The 17,490-nt window shown below is 40.6% G+C and overlaps 2 protein-coding genes across 3 annotated transcripts; one reads left to right on the forward strand and one right to left on the reverse strand.

Moving 5' to 3' along the window:
- The first annotated feature begins 6,071 nt into the window (after positions 1 to 6,071).
- zgc:153704 (Lipocalin-like) lies at positions 6,072 to 7,965 on the forward strand. The gene is made up of 6 exons (XM_057329024.1): positions 6,072 to 6,199; positions 6,455 to 6,594; positions 6,670 to 6,749; positions 6,838 to 6,951; positions 7,451 to 7,552; positions 7,791 to 7,965. The coding sequence occupies exons 1-6, from the start codon at positions 6,104 to 6,106 to the stop codon at positions 7,802 to 7,804; spliced, it is 546 nt and encodes a 181-aa protein (XP_057185007.1). The 5' UTR covers positions 6,072 to 6,103; the 3' UTR covers positions 7,805 to 7,965.
- A 387-nt stretch (positions 7,966 to 8,352) lies between these two features.
- On the reverse strand, positions 8,353 to 17,289 carry LOC130571489 (zinc finger Y-chromosomal protein 1). 2 transcript variants are annotated; one of them, XM_057362499.1, is made up of 8 exons: positions 17,158 to 17,289; positions 16,156 to 16,252; positions 15,537 to 15,881; positions 15,263 to 15,412; positions 15,048 to 15,167; positions 14,835 to 14,969; positions 12,841 to 12,984; positions 8,353 to 12,610 (listed from the first exon to the last, which is right to left on the reverse strand). In XM_057362499.1, the coding sequence occupies exons 2-8, from the start codon at positions 16,220 to 16,222 to the stop codon at positions 11,304 to 11,306; spliced, it is 2,268 nt and encodes a 755-aa protein (XP_057218482.1). In that variant the 5' UTR covers positions 16,223 to 16,252; positions 17,158 to 17,289; the 3' UTR covers positions 8,353 to 11,303. The 2 variants fall into 2 exon arrangements, with proteins under 2 accessions (XP_057218482.1, XP_057218490.1); XM_057362507.1 differs by lacking the exon at positions 17,158 to 17,289 and adding an exon at positions 16,734 to 17,140.
- Between the last annotated feature and the right edge of the window lie 201 nt (positions 17,290 to 17,490).

Raw genomic sequence — 17,490 nt, forward strand, 5'->3', positions numbered from 1 at the left:
TGTGAATTTTTTTATTCATTCAAGTCATATCTGAATGTCCTAGTTAAATTTCTATCAGATTATTCAAGTCAGCTGTATGCGTTTCTATGATGCTCCAAAAAAGGGGGCATTCCTGACCAAATGTTTAGAATAGGGGTGTTTAACGTTATATGAAACCATATAAAAAATATTTAAGTTGATGTTTACCTTAGTCCACACTGTTGCATTCGTCTATGTACCGTCCAGCGACTAACTCCATACAAGGCCGCGATGTCTTTAACTTTAAGACCATACATAAGATACCCCTCTATGGCCTCGTCGGGGATCTCCACGGCCGGTCGTCCCACTCCCCTCGGCAGAGAAGAAGATAATCGCTCTTCCACCACCTTCAAGGGTTCAGCAGCGAAACGAGTGTCGAGGCCAGTTAAGGCCGACAATTCTGCAAGACGCTCCAATATTGATTTAGTTCTGTCACCTACATACACGTAAAACTCTTCTGAAACACCACTATTTCTCTGTTCACGCTCCACTTCATCTGCCAGTGAATTCAACGATCTTAGCAGATCTCCAGCCGCCATGTTTCGAACGATCTAAACGTAACACGCTTCCGCCAATCCCCGCCTTGACGCAGTGATTGACTGAGGGTGGGCGTGGTCAGCTCGGAATGCATTTTCAAAGACGCACTGAATTTTGCTACAAACATCCCACCGCGTCATGATGAAAATGCAATCGTAAGTGTCCTAACTGTTAGTCTAAATGCATTTAGGGACAAATAACATTTAAATGATCATTTTGCTACTATTTTTGCTTGAACATGTTACACATATCAAATCAATTTGGGTTATACATTTTCATTTCAATTTCGCTACTTATAAAGCGTTAAAAAGTATGCACTTTACATATTAAGACTGCTGTTGGAAATGGCAAATGTAAATAATATAATTTCATTTTCATTTTCATTCTGCACCAAACTTTGCACATGTGAGTAATGGAAAATGTTAATTTAAATACAGAAATACATTGCCATTTTGAATATTGCATTTCCATTTTGCATATTGCATTTCCATTTTGCATATTACATTGCAAATTGAATTTTGCAACACATATGCTTCCATATAAAACGACTCTCAATTCATTCAAATAAATCATGTAAAACTACATAAAGTACAATTATTAACTGACTTGTATAACAAATGTGAGAAAGATACATTAATGCATGCATTTTAAAGTTAGACTCTGAATTTTAATGTCAATTCCACTATTGTATACATTACACCGTATTTAATTCAGTTACATCAGAAGTAACTGTAATTTAATTACAGAACAAATAAGAGTAATCCCTTACTTTACTTTTTTAAGGGGAAAGTAATTAAATTACAGTAACTAATTACTTAGTAACTAGTTACCCAACACTGGTAATGAAAGTATACACATGGTCAATTGATATTTTTCAATTATAAGTACTACCAGATTGAAATACAAACTGTCTTTCATAAAGGAGCATAATGCATTTGGGTTTGAAATTACATAAAGGTAAGAGGTTTCCATTTTTGAGTGAACTGTCCCTTTAACTTTTTTGTGTAGCTAAAGAAGTTGCAGACACTTAGGTTTTTATTAAAGGTCAACTTAAAATAATTTAGAAACAGAATTAAAGAACGAGAATTTGTTTAAAAGTGATGCATTTGAATTATTTGCAAATCATATAGTTGTTTTAACAGGCTAACCACAACCTATAAACACACCCGTGTCAAAGCCACGCAGTTTAGCATGAACTAGTGAAGGTCTGGTGATGTTTTCGTCGCGTCAAACTGACATTAAACACGTAAATTATATGTTTTCGGCGTTTTGTAGTTTGGATTACTGGATATTACAATCGGTCGTTTACTCGGGTTTGTTGTTTAAATGTTGACGCGCGTCAAGCACGCTCAAAACGAGAGTGTAAACTCCCGGGCGCTCTGAAAAGAGAAAGCGACGCAGTCAGCGTTTTGTACGCATTTTTTAGACGCGACATGCGAATGGCCGCTAACATTTCTATAAAACATTTAACAGTTAGCTACTAACATCGCGCTCTTTCACAGTAGAAACTGAACTCGAGCTTGACTTTTGTAAACAGCACCTCACGCCTTCTTTCATTTGATTGGACAGTAATCCTCGCCTTTCTTCATTTGATTGGCCAACTCAATCAGATTGACACTTAAGAGCGCTGTTAAACAGCTGAGGTAGATCAGATCTGAGATCAGTTATCTAGGCGTTTTCTACTAAATTGGCATTTTTTTCACGACAAAACTACCGAGGTCTGGACCTCGGGCACCTCAATGGTGGGGTACGGCCATGCTTGCAGGTACATCGAGTACCTCAGACTGAGTTGACGAATTTTTGTAGGCTAAGTTAACCCGGAAGCTATTGGTTCCCTTGACCGAAGCCTATGCATTTTCCCATAGACTTTGGAAGATCGCAAAAAAATAAACTCTGTTATTAACAAAGGTCTGATGTTTAACACGTTTTGTTCATCAAGATAATCTTTACAAATTAACACCACATTTGTTACTTTTAAGCCGAAATACAATCGGCAGAAGTAAAAAGCTAACACGATGCTATAAACAGACTACACCTAAGGTCGCTCGAAATCAACGTCACCACTACCAAGCCTCCGATCAACTCTTTCAAACTTTATTAAAAATGTGTAGGTAATTACTTCATGAATGAATCCGCATCTAGGTTTTAAGAGATTTGTGCCCATGTTGCATTATTTGTGAGCTTTATATGCGCGATGAGATGACGTCGAACGTCCCCGCCAAAGGAGGTAGTCGCTTTTAGCAACTTGTTAGCAACCGCCGTTTTTAAGACACAATAAGGCTTTAAAAAATCACAAGCGGGTTAAAATTGGTGTGTTTTATGTCACAAAATAAAACGTGAAAATATTTAGAGGTTTTGTTTGCCACAGACCCTATTTACCAAAATCCCATTCAAAAAACCCATAGACTTTAGAGCTGGGACAGGAAGTGCTATAATGCTAACTCGCTTCCGGGTTTTGCGTACAAAAATACGTCATCTCTGAGCCTCTCCATGCCGTTCTGTCCCGCCCACTGTTTGGATCAATTTCCTTCGTTGGGCCAAATTCAAGGTTTCTGAAATTAATAAACAAATCAATGATTGAGTCACAAACATCAGTATTGTATCACAGCAAATATATATTCACACCAGGCTGAATGTAATAATATAGAGATACTGTATGTAAACTGATGAACTATGAACATCACGTTTCAAATGAGAAGTTTAAAGAGGACATATGGATGTAATTGATACTTTTATTCTACATCATTAGCACAGTGGTTTCGAAATACACCCTTCAGTCATGACTATTAAAAACAACAACACATGTAAGTCTTTTTAAGTAATGCTAAATCAGTTCAATCGAAACCACTATTATTTAACCCCATTATAAATTCCAGAGGTTCGTCCATGGTTAAAAAAAACGTTCAGGCATTTACACACTGCACATAAAGCTGTTAAACACGTACACATGCTTTTCATTAAGTTGCATTAGTACTATGAAGTAAACTGCTTTTTTTTTCAAAAAGAGAAAACACAATTGCCCAGTGAGTCCATTTTATTGCAAACAAAATCACTTTTGGCCATAATTCTGATTTCCACAATAACAGAAATGTCCCATGAGGATGTATAAAGGCAAGCATCCCATGTGACTGCAGTCTTCATCTCGTGTGTATGAGTATCAATTTATTTGCTGATGTTTAGGTTTAATCTAGTCATTTGTGGGTGAGTCAGATGACAAACTCCCAAAACCACTTGAATGACTCATAATGACACCCATCACAGCAAAAGTGCAAGTCATTCACCATCAAGGAATGATTGCTTATCCCTTTTTAAAAATATAGCCGGCATAACTTACACATGCAAAAAAATACATACATGCTGTTTAATTATTTATCGTCACCTTATTACCCCTCACACCCTTAAGCACCACACATCTCTGGTCAAGAAAAGCTAAACAAAAGCTTTCTTACATGACTCAAGTTTCAGACATGTTCAAGTCTAGACTGAAGACTCCCCTGATCCCAACCCAAAACACGATCAAGTAATTAAATATTGATTTCTGCATTCGTTGCAAAACAGTGAGATGTGATAAATGAACAGCATGCACACAGTGATTGAGATATAATGATGATTCATATCTGAGGTCCAGTAAATCAGGCTTTGCATTGTATTAAAGGCGTGTAAAATGGTTGCCCACAGCAAATATATGGATTTTTTTTACATAATACACCGGCATTACAGCAACACAAATTGTGAGCTACAGTAGAAGTCATCAAACGTGCAGTAACTTACACAAAACAGACATGAGACAGGCGGTTTCCCAGACAGGACTTAAGTCAAGTCCCAGACTAACTTAAATGTTAGAAGTGTCTTGATCAAAAACAACTTATCTTAAAATATATCAGTGCCATTGTTTTGTCTCAAGATGCACACAGTAGTTTTTTTGTAAAGTATGTTTTTTAATTGACTTAAATATCCTAGGGCTACTCGTGGCTTACGCTCATCCTTGTCTGGTAAACCGTCCCCATAATGCAAAACAGCTGTAAAGCCATAGGAATACATTCCTCTTGTGCTTTCAAATCGGGTAAATCTATAAAACCGCCCTGCTGTGATTCTTACAGTGATTGATGAATATAATAATGTAAAGCTCATAAAAATTGCAGTGTTAACCTCATAATTACTACACAAATCCAAACCAGAGAGCAAAAATATTGTCCAAATCTTTTTGGAAGTTGGTGTGTGTGCGTGCGTGCGTGAGAGTGTATTGTCCAGTGTAGGGAGGGCTGGGGATGTGGGGGGTATTTGGTGGAAATTGCTGACATTAAACTCTGTTCCAGGTTCCAGAAAGGCCCAGAGCAAAAGAGAGACATAAGGCAGCTCTTTGTTTCATCACCATGTTTGTGTGTTTATCTGTGATTATTATTGATGTTATTAACACATAAACCCACATGCAACACATAAACATACATAAACCTATATAAGTCATTCTTGTCATAAACAATTTCTTGTTCTTTTTTAAAGTATTAAAAGGTATAGCAGACTTTCGAAAATGATCTGTTGAAGATCTTAAACATTAATTCATTATAATTAGATTTTTTATGCAATGGCATATAAAATGAACAGAATATGGTCACCATTGCTCAGTGAGGGAGGATTGCCATGTTGAGGGTCCCAATTTAAAGTTTGATATTTTCACCATATTTTACTTTTTTTTAATTCATCATAATGATAGTGATACTATACATTTGTCAAACTGGAGTGACAAACCAACTAATACCAGGAAACATTTCAGAATTAATATAAATTAAGTCACTTCCTGGAGGATGAAGTCATTAAAGACATTTTGTTAGCTACTTTTGTAGAGCCTGGGAAAAACTATTAATAGATTCTGAATTGAAAAATTATTTTTATTTACATTTAAATAATTGAACATTTTAAGAAACGCTCTTTCATTAAAAAAATGTAATATTTAAAAAATACCCAGGACATGGCAACCTCTGTTTAAACCAGTAAGAGTAGTGAAATTACTTCCTTATGATAAGAAAAAATACAATGTAGTGCACAAGAATGACTCATATTCCCCCTAACAAGTTTTAGGTTTATGTTTATGATTTGTTTACAAAATCATTATACAGATTTGTTTGATTTGTTAGGTTTATGTTTATGATCTGAAAACACCCTGCTGCAAATCTCTGGGCCAATTGTTATAGCAAGGCAGTAAAATGGGGAAAGGGGCCCAACATCTGTGCATTAAGGTTTGCTTAAGCCTGTGAGGGCAAAATGCCAAATACAGTAAAACATGTCCAAACCGACTTAGTAGGATATCAGGTGGCCCCACTAATAAAATACAGGTAAAAAATCATTTGTTTTACATCGGTTTAGAAATACCGGCCTGATATAAAACAATGGGAGACTATGAGGGAAACGAGAGAGTGTGTGTGTGTTGTTTGTGAGATGTGTGTAAGGGGCGTGATCACGTAGCAGGGGGCTCCTCTATAAAAGACCGGGCTGTGGGACCCCGAACATGAGATCCCATCCCACTCGCTCCAGACTGAGCTCTGCAGTAGCCATGGCAACCGCTCTGTTTGGATTGCTGGGAGTTTTGCTCTGCGCCCTTGCCGTTAGTATTGAAGTCACACCGCAGGCCGACTTCGACGTCCAGGGGGTAAGAATGCAAACACTTATGAAGCGAGAAATCAAGATTACAAATGAATGATTATCACCATTTTTAGTCTCCGGACAGACTTAATGCACATCGTTTAAATGTGCTGGGCCAAACACATTTTTACTACAAGGTCAAAGAGATATTTAGAGCTTAGGGGTGGGTCAAGCACTACTCAGATGATGTTTAATAAATGTCAAAAATATAGTTCAACATATGATGAACATCTTAAAATGACGTGTGTGCCTGGGGAAACAGGTGGCTGGGAAATGGTACCTGATTGGTTTTGCTACCAACGCAGAGTGGTTTGTCGCCCGTAAGGCAAACATGAAGACAGGCGTCGCCATGTTGACGCCAAACGATGATGGAGGCCTAGAGATGGCATATTCCAGTCTGAAGTAAGATATCTATCCATACAAAGTTGTGTTGCATATTGAAAAAGCAAAGAGCTTACTCGATCCTTTGCTTTTCAGTCCTGATGGCACATGCTGGAGAATGACCCATGTGGCTCAGAAGACGAATGTTCCGGGGCAATTCACCTTCTACAGTGACCGTGAGAGACAAACTCATGCATGCAGATCTGAAATAAAACATTAAGTCGTACAGGACGTTCGGTAACATATGTTTGTTTGTTCCTTTAGGCCAGGAAACTGTAAATGCCATGCGTGTTGTGGATGTGAAGTATGATGAATACGCTGTGATCCACACCATCAAGACCAAAGACGATTCCATAACTTTCCTGAACAAACTCTACGGTAAGAATTTAAGAATGATTTTTTATGATAGCATCAGACTGTATATGTAAGTGCTTTGTCTGTTGTCCCTTACAAAAAAAGTTTATTCAAGTGTGCTAAGAGATTAGTATAGGGCCTACTTCTTTTATACTTTAAATAAGTATACTTTCAGTACGCTTTTTATTTACTGAGAGTATATAGTATACGGCAAAGAGTATTTTCCTAAATTAAAAAACTCCTACAAGTTTTGAACTACTATATACTATCAGTATAGCCGCTAGTTCATTTGCTGTATATAGTAGCAGTACAAACGAAAAAACGTAGTTGTCAATAAGTGTTGTTTGTAGCGAATGTTTAGGTATACTTCAAATTATACTTTTATATTCCTGTTCTTGCTACATAAAGTAGTAGTACAATTATGGGAAAACGAATTGTTGCTGTATTACATCATAATTTACAATTCACACACTGTGTTGTTATGTTTTGTTTTACAAGAAGTAATTGTTATGTCATGTTACAGGCCGAACACCAGACTTGGGCCAGGACGTCCTGGACAGATTCACGGAGTTCTCTCTGGAACGAGGCATTCTGCCTGAGAACATTTCTGTCCTGCCTAAGAATGGTAAAATGAATCTGTGCTGAAACACAAAAACTACACTAATATTATCAGACTATTATTTAAACTTAAAGAGAAAACTGACAGAAGACGGTTTACATGAATGCTATAGCGCCCCCTACAGAACATACACACTTTACATGTGCATACAGTATAAAACCAACACTTGTCTGACACCATATGCTTATTTATATTGTAAGTAAATATTTCAATATCTCTGATCTGACTTATTCTTTTCTCTTAGACGAGTGCCCTTGAACTGTGGATTTGAAGATCCTATCTGATGCTCGAGTCTCGGAAGACTTTTTGTAGTGAAACATTTGAATTCTAACTTTTAAACTGAAAGCACTCTTTAACCCTCTAAAACATCTCTCTTCCTTCGATTTTTTTTAGTGTGGACAAATAAAAACTTTTGTGAACCTCAACTGTGTCGAGATTTTAAAACTGGAACACTGCAAAGAGACTCAGTAAAAATACAGCTTTTCAGTACAAATATCTATACATTTTTAACTAAAATAAAAAAATGACAAAGATATTAAGGTTGATGAAAAATATATCAAAATTAATATGCATAAAATATAATTGCAAACAGGGTACGACAAAAAACATATTGTGTTTCCTTTGGATTAAGTGCATTTTTCCAAGACATTTTCAAGACATGAATACTAAAAAAAGGTTTTTGCAATGTACAAATCACAAGATTGTTATGCGAATGCAACTAATTTGGTTAATGGTTGTGAAATTAATTTGTCCTTAATACAAAATAGACATCACTCCTTTTAACCTTCTGGTAAAAAAGTGCTATATTTTGTTTTCAAAACTCATTTTAAGCATCAGCCTATCAAAACAAACAAAAACAGGCAAGTGTGTCAGAAGTTTCAATTATGAAATGATGAAACTGAGTGAAAATCATGAATTGACATATACAGAATGAGTACAAATAAAACAATCTCACCTTGTCCCAGATCCATTCATAAAGTTTTAATAGATTTTCTCACTCATGTATTCACACCGAACAGAGAATGCAGGAAAATACTTTGCCTTTTATTTCCTTTTTATCTTTTTTTTTTAAAACAAATGTGAAGATACATCCATGACAACACAAAGTTCAGACTCCTGAATTGTTTACAGCGTCTCTCTCTCTCTCTTTACAGATCTGTGTACAAAACAATAAGTTATAATCGCATAGAATCCTAGTTACATTTAACTATACAACAAATTTTAAACGGTGACCAAATAAATATCTGCGGTATAAAAATGATCACAGGGACAGAAGGATGGGGAAGGTTAATGACAAGTGCTTCGGTCCGACGCCGTTTCTGACCAATGGCATTGATTCGAGTAAGATAAGACACTTGGCAATTGTGTCGTGATGGAAAGAGGCTGTTTGAGGTTATGTAATCGGTCAACTTCATCTAAAACCTCTGGCCAACCACGTGCAGAGCTGGAGATGACATCATACATCACGGGCTATTGAAAGCGTTTTCGGATCCATGTTTGATTTAATGTTACACATAAACGATCTGTATGTGTGTACGTGGGACATTTTCAAACACGTCACTACTTGCTCGTTACAGCGAGCCAGACGTGTGCATGCTCTCGGCGAGGTCTGATGTTGACTTTTAAGACAGTTAGAGCGTTTAAGGAGGCTTTGTGGATTTGCTTTAACTGCATGCAAATACAGTCAAATAGTACCATCATAAGATAGTCATTACAGTCGCTCAAGGGTCACTGGTGAAGGGTTATTGGCAACGTCAAACATATCTGGTACAGAACTCAACTAAAACACAGTCATACCATTACATACACACGGATATGATCATTCATTTCATCTACATACTGCATATTGTGTATACTGATGAGTGATACGACCGGCCTGATACTGAAGTGTTCCATGAGGTTATGAATATTTTTGCTACAGGCAGTACCGCTGATGAATGTTACAGGGGTATATAGTGCACGCTTACAGTTTGTTTGGGTGACACGTAAGGGTCATATTAACAAAATAAAACATTACAGATTTCAATGACAGATAATGAGCGTATTCATTTATAACCAAATACCGTAAGCAACCATTCCTAATATTTTCCACGCCAATTCATTACGGCACTTTTTTAAACCAAAAATTCACAACTTTGTTTTTATCAAATCGGCAAAGGTGCTACTACAAACATTTCCTTTAGGTTATTTCAGAAGAACATTCCTTTCATGAAAGAACATTCATTCCTAAAACAAAGCAAAACGCTTTTTGTTTGCGTTCGTTTTCAAAATACTTTTGCAATGTTTTGATTTTGGAGTTAAATATGACCCAGACATCTTCGGTGCGATTCACAGTTTAATTCTATACATAAGTTCTGTGGTCCCACATCCATTCATTACGTGCAATAAATTGAACTTATAACATTAAAAAACACGAATCAAGATTCAAAGGTTTTACAAGCATTAAAACCATCTGTTTTTGTATAAGCCTTAAAGGAACAGTTCACAAAAAAAGAAGAAAATTCCGTCACCGAATCATTCCGTCTGTTTTAGAGATTTTAAAGCCTCTGGTTATTGTAATGAAGCACGCTTGAAGAATTAAAAAAAACATTGCATTTAAAAAAGAAAAGAAATAATGTCACAAATAATGACACACGTTTTCATTTTTGAGTAAACTATTCCTTTAAAACCCTTTGTAATTAATGATGAAACTGCATGTTTTCATCAGGGTCCCACCGCCTGCCAAAAATACAAGGTAAACACAAAGCTTACTGCAATTATTTGAAGGTTTGAAAGACCCCATTCTGACCAAACCGATGACGAAAAACAAGGCATTGCTTTTAGATCCTATGAAAAACAGCCTGATATCTGTCCAACGCTAAAAATGTTGATGTTTCCACCATGTCCAAGTTCTGCAACCTTGCCCATAAATAAAATGTTATAAATCAGAGGAATATTTGGCTATTTGGATTTGGTGTCATAATGCCATTATTCGAATATAATGCCTATATTCGAAAAGCATTGTAGAGCGCTTATATATGACGTCAGGGTCAAATATTCCGATTTCAGATAACACATGCTTGACAGTGGGTGCGTCTGTAAAATGCTTGAGGAATATAACACGATTCGTTGAGAGTTGATCTGTTAAGGTACAAAATCCAAATTGAGATGCATCAATAGAAATACATAAAACACGCACGACAATTAACCGAGTTAAAGAATATGTTCACTCAAAAGTCTTGTCATATTTACTCACCCTCATGTTGTTCCAAACCCATGTGTTGTTCTTCAGTGGAACATGAAACCAACACCATTTTAGCATGAATACAACATCCCTATTTTTTTTTTGACAAAAATAACAGCTTCAATACACCACAAGCTATGAGTCTAGCAAATTTGTATGATACTTTTAAGGCGCTTTTTTGGCAAGCTTTAAAGTCCAAGTAAACTGTAATAGCCAAAACATCCTTTAAAAATTCACTTCCTGTGTTCCAAAGAAGCAATGAGGGTTTGGAAGAAAACGAGAATAAGTGCCTTACGACGATCTCATTTTTGGGTGAACTATTCCTTTAATGTGGGAGAGGGAAAAATGGCCATCAAGCAAAGTGAAAATGCATTCTCATACGGACACGACAACATACACACACACACTGCTATGCAACCGGTTGACGACACGAGAGCTCACGATTTCAAATCACCAGCTGTTTAGTGTCTCCTACGGAAGTGAGCGGGACACGGAGGAAGATGAGGAAGAGGAGGGTGCAGCGGGCTTCCGGGCTCATTCTGCAGGCACCACGTCTTTATGGTGTCTCATAATGTGCTGGTTTTTCTCAGAAGGTCTCCGGAAGCCCTTAGAACAGTACTGACAGCGATGGGGATAGTCTTTAGTGTGAATGGAAATGACGTGTCTCTTAAATCCAGACGCATCTCCAGTGCTGTAGTCGCAATACTGACACTGATACACCCTCCTTTCCCGTGGGCCCTTGCCCCCGCCTCCTTTCTTTACCGCAGCGCCGCCCGCCGCCAGTTGCGCCGCCCCTATAGTCCTCTTGGGGGCAGCCTTTTCTAGTGTCGGGGGCTGCGGCTGAGCCGCCGGTGTTGGCGATGCGGGCTGCTGCGGTTGCTGCTGTTCCTTGGTGTGCACGGAGAGGATGTGGCGGCTGAGGACGAAGGGGTCGGCGATCTTGAAATTGCAGTGCCGACACTGGTGCAGTTTCTTGGCTTTGTGAGAAGCTGAGTGTTTCTTAAGCTCGGACGGCCGATGGAATCCTTTCCCGCAGATGGCGCATTTGTGCGGGTAGTCCTTGGTGTGCACGGAAATGATGTGCCGTTTAAGATCGCTGGAGTTGGAACTGCGATGGTCGCAATGGCTGCACTGGTGCCCTCGAGCGTCCTCGTGCGTGGCGGCGTGCTGCGTCAGCTCCTCCTCCTCGCTGAAGGTCTGGCCGCAGCGCTCGCAGCGGAACGGCAGTTCGCGACTGTGCTTCGTTTTCACGTGCGTTTTGAGGTTGGAAGAGTCCGCCGATTTGTAATCGCAGTACATGCACGAGTACGGCTTCTCGCCGGTATGCGTCCGCATGTGTTTCTTTAACTCCGACGGATGGCGGAAACCCTTGCCGCATTCCACGCAGATGTGGGGGAAACTCTTACTGTGAACGGCCAGCAGGTGGCGATTGAGCAGGCCCTGCTCCGCAGTCTCGTAATCGCAAAACTTGCATTTGTGCGTCTTGGTGGCGGCAGAAGGAGGGAGGGGGGAAGCGATGGCCGTGGGTGCTTTCGGTTCCCGGTGATGGTGTTGAAGACGATGAGCGAACAACGCCGCTTGCTGGTGGAACTCTTTACCGCAGGTTTCGCATTCAAATGGGGCTTTGTTGCTGAGCGCGTGAACCTCCATGTGGTTGTGGAAGCTGGCTTTTTTGTTGGTGGTGAAGTCGCAGTCAGTGCACTGGTACTTTTTGCGAGTCAAGACTTCCTGATGGTGGTTGCGAGTGTGTCGCTTCAGAAAGCCGCGGGATTTGAATTTCTTACCGCACAGCATGCAGGGGTAGACGGTGAGAGGTTGTCCATACGGACCGATGATGATTGCTGCAGGAAAACAAATCAGAGAGTACATACAAATTTAAACGCAGCAAATGAAACGTTGGCGAAATTCATTTACGTAATCAAATTGAATTAAACACAGAACAAATACATACTAAAATATGAACTCAAAGACATTCCGACTGCTGATGAAACGAATGCACATTTTCACTTTTGAATCTGCTTGTGTTCTGAGAAAACACAAGACATGCAGGATGTGGCAAGGGAAGCGTTACCTGTCTGGACCTGTCGTGGTTCGGTTCTCCTCTTGTTTTTGCCGTGCTGCCGGTTCAGTTTGTCCAGTGAATCCGACTCGTCTATGTGCAGCAATGCGCTCGCCGCACCGTTACGATTCTCACAACCCTCGTGATCAGCCGCACCTGATTATCGCAAAAACATGAGGATGTATGATTGACCCTCATACAAACAGAAATAATGTGACAGTGGTGGAATTCAAAATTACGTTTCTAATTAGAGTCGGGCCGATAGACGACGGCTGATAGATATGACGATGTTGAGTCGGCGTCGTGATTCCAACAAATCTTTCGTGACTCTCGCTGCTCTGTGCAAAATGCGTTGTAAACCAATATGAACAAGGCTAAGGGGCATAAACCCCGCACTGTACAGACCAGACTGCCTGACTTTTTAACAGTGGATCTCGCGTTGTATAAAGAGGACGCGCAGTTTGCGCAGACCCGCCTGACTTTATAAGGAAGATGCATGTCTGCGCAGCTCGCATTGTATAAAGTAGATGCGCCTCACTCTCTTTTATTGAATATAACATCAGAATAACAATACAATCAATCCTCAATTTATAACTGTGAAGGTTGCGCTGTACACATGACACACGCCTGAATTGATAACTGAGAGTCAATTCATTATTTGCTTTTTAGGGCTGAGTTTTGAGACCATTCTGGCGATACAATTCTTATTTATATGGTTTCAATTTCGATTCCATATCGATTAGTTATCAGTATTTAATTTAAAATATTCGTTTTGCAGACATGGAATCCATATTTAAATATATAGGCTGGTAACTGAAACCCCACTACGCAGCTAAATTAATGAAATACACATTCACATTAATAGTTTATTAGTTTACACAATTGATTTGAATTACTTTTACTTTGAGTAACCAAACATTACTGTAAAAAATAAAAACATTGTAATTAAATGTGCAACAGTGAAATCATGAACAACTTGAAATTCAAAATTCAACTTTTATAATAATGGCGCCATCCTCTGGACGAGAGGCGAAATATAGATAATATTCTCTGAGGCACGTGCATTAAGAATCGATTTGGGGGTTGTTTCTTTAAATTGAAGATAGATTAAAATAGAAGAATATATATTTTTTACCCAGCCCTATTTGCATGAAAAAATGTCAAAATCTAACTTGATCACACATAGAAAATCCAGAAGTCAACAATACAACTGCAATTTCATTTTTTTTTAATTAATTGTGCAGATTTAAAGGGACAGTTCACCCAAAAATGAGAATTCTTACATCATTTATTCACCTTCATGTCATTCCAAACCCGTATGACTTTCTTTCTTCTGCAGAACACAAAAGACGATATTCTGAACAATGTTGGTAACCAAACAACATCGGCCCTTCTATTGTATGAACACAAAACCACGGAGACATCTATCAAAATATCTTCTTTTGAGTTGCGCTGAAGAAAGAATCATACATGTCATCTGTCATTTACCTACATTCAACATGAGGGCGAATAAATGATGACAGAATTTATATTTTTGAGTGAACTCTCTCTTTAACATAAAACATACTGAGATCTTGGGTTTCTTTAGCATATCTGACACACACATTAAAGGGGAATTTCACCCCAAAATCAACTTTCTGTGACGTTTTACTCACCCACATGACGTTCAACATGTTTAGAGAACTTCCGGCGTTAAAGTCGGTATTTTGGCTTGTTTTTTCGCACATAAAGCCTTCTCGTCGCTTCAAAAAAATTCAACTGAGCCGCTATGCGCGGATGGACCAATTTAACGATGCCTTTAGTACTTTTCTGGACCTTGGCAAAAACTGACACCTGGAAATCTCTCGGATGTCACCTAAATATCTCTATTTGTGCTCCGAAGACGCCGGAAGTTCTCGAAACACGTTTAACGTCATGTGGGCGAGTTGATTTTCGGGTGAACTTCCACTTTAACACGTTGCACTGTACGATATAATGTCTGTATTTGTGTTGGCGAGTGTGCTGACCGTAAGCAGCGGCCCACGCTACAGGCATGAAGTCTTTGCTCAGTGAGGTGCTGTCATACGCTCTGTCATGAGACACCGGCTCCTCCCCTCCAACCACCACCTCCATGTAGACCTCGTCTGAGACCTTCGACCCTCCTGCACACAAAACACAAATTTCTTTCGATGTTCATAAGGTGAACTTCTTAATAAATGATCCTGTGAGGTTTTACTCACCTTCTGTTTGTGTGTGATGGCCGTCTCCCACTGACATGTAGACCATCTTCTCTCTCAGCGGCCGTACGACAGGTTCAGCCAAAGCCACCGTCTCGCTCTCATCCAGGTCCACTGTCTCACCTACACGCACACGGAGGACGAGTTCAGACCTTTGGATGCTCTTCATCGGATGGCCGAGAGACATCGCGCACGTGTCAAACACACAGCTCACTCACCAAGATCATCTTCCCCCGAGTCTGCTTTAAAGATGTACACTTTGATCACTTCCTGTCCGTCCTCATCTTTCTCCACCTCCTGATCATCTATCGCCCCCTCCACTGTCACCTCATCTCCGTCTCCCGACACCATTTTCCCAGCATCATCCACTACAGACAGAGAAAACATCAATCGATCAGACAGGCAGGAACTTGAATTGAATAAACAACAAACAAACAAACAAACAAACAAACAGCTACATAAACGCAAGAATAATGAAAGTTCAAATATTACATGAGATCATCAGGTAGTCTCCACAGCTGTCCGAGTCGTGGTCTTGGTCCAGCTCGTCTTGCTCTCTCCCCTCTGCCACCAAAACATCCTCTGTCATCTCTGCCATGGCAACGCCGTCCTCCTCTTCCTCCTCGCCCTCCAGTGACATCACACAGGTCTCCACGGCAACACCCTCGTCGTCATCGCAGTGCACATACTCGGCGACCACGTCCTCCACTGCATCCTGGATCACGAGCTCATCTGAGGAGAAGCCCTGCACGGACACCCCCTCCCCCTCCACCTCAGACACCAGCACAGTCTCCTGGAGCTCCACCACGTACTCCTCCTCCCCTGCACCTCCATCGTCTACACACACACACACACGGAGATGATGATGAAAACACCGTTTCTAATATAATATCACATCCGATCAATTTAACGGATGGACGGGTGTTACTTTTTCCTGTTTTTCAACATTTTAACTGCTTTTTGAAACGGTAACAACAAGCTACGAAAGAGAAAAGTTTGACTATTTATAAACACAATTAGCCAAATGGATTATGGGTCTCTTTCTCTGGTTACTGCCATGTCACTGAACGTCCGGTCTGTACGGTGAAAGAGATGACTGTGAGGTGGTTACCTGAGCCATGCAGTATTATCTTTGGCTCTTGGGAGCGGAGCGCAAGCCTCGTGACCTCCTCAGCCATCGACTTTACTCTTCATTGGCCACTGCACAACTAATGCAACACAAAAACACATCAAGAGTCTGCCAGATGTCATTCCGGAGTCCGGACAACACAATCGAAACAAATTCTGTTGTTTTATTTATGAGCTGAGCACATGAAATCATTGTGAAGAAATCGATTGCAAACAGGATCGAAAAGTCAAACAAATGAAATTGAATGTATTCACGCATCGCATTTCTGGAGGGGAGGGGTCATAACAATGTCACAGATTCCCACAATAGACTGTCATCAACGCATTTGAAATATATGCAGAGACACCCATGCATGATCAAATTATTGACGCAATCAGGGCATGCGTGCGCCTTTAATTTGCAAATGACTGCGACAACAAAGGAGAGCAACATGCACACGAGCGTCAAAAAACGGCGAATCGGTCATCCACTTTGATCGTCGCACAGGATTCAATGCAACGTCTTCAAATACAACGCAAACAAGCATCGCATGCATAATGCATAATAAAGAATGCATGAACCTGCGCGAAGAATGCACAAGAAGAACGCGCGCGCGGAAGCTTCCCACCCCCCATCGCGCCGATGAACGCGCTTCCTCGCTCGCATCCGAAACCGGACGCGAACATGGCGTCTCGCGCCCGTAATTTTCCTCCTTTGCACGAAAACAAAACCCGTCCGTGTGCGCCATTTTGACACATAATAAAGCGCCAACGTTCATTCCCACGCAAACGCGCGTATGCATGCAAAACGCACGCGCCTCGTGCGCAACCGTTGAATATCTCGCACTCGTGCACGCGAGAGGTTTTTATAAACAATAACCCACCCCCGGTGCGCGAGGCCCTACCGCGGCCTGCTCAAGGCCCGGGGCCCGATCCGAGGCCTCGCGTCTCCAGACGCAGCGCGCAAAACATAACGCAACATAATTCGCATTAACGGCACACAAACCTGGCGTGGACGCGCAGCGGTATCGTCTGATTAAATCCGTGCGATCTGACGCATCTGATCAACGCGCGCGACGGCCTTCAGAATTCCCGCAGACAGGCCGTCGGGTTTCCCCAGACTCGGGCAGGGTTCGAGCGGGAGTCAGCGGGCGCTGGGCGGGCCGCGGAGCGCGCAGGGAGGGCGGAGCTCCGCGCGCAGACGCGCCGCCGCTCTGCCGGAGCGTCACTGCGACACGGCCGCAGGAAAACGCGGAAGGCCGACAAAGCACGTTTAGCAAAAGCTAACGGACAGGGTTATTGAGAATGTTTTTTATTATGTTGGCAAACATTTTTTATT

This window comes from Triplophysa rosa, linkage group LG2 (assembly GCF_024868665.1).
Source record: "Triplophysa rosa linkage group LG2, Trosa_1v2, whole genome shotgun sequence".
Classification (NCBI taxonomy): domain Eukaryota; kingdom Metazoa; phylum Chordata; class Actinopteri; order Cypriniformes; family Nemacheilidae; genus Triplophysa; species Triplophysa rosa.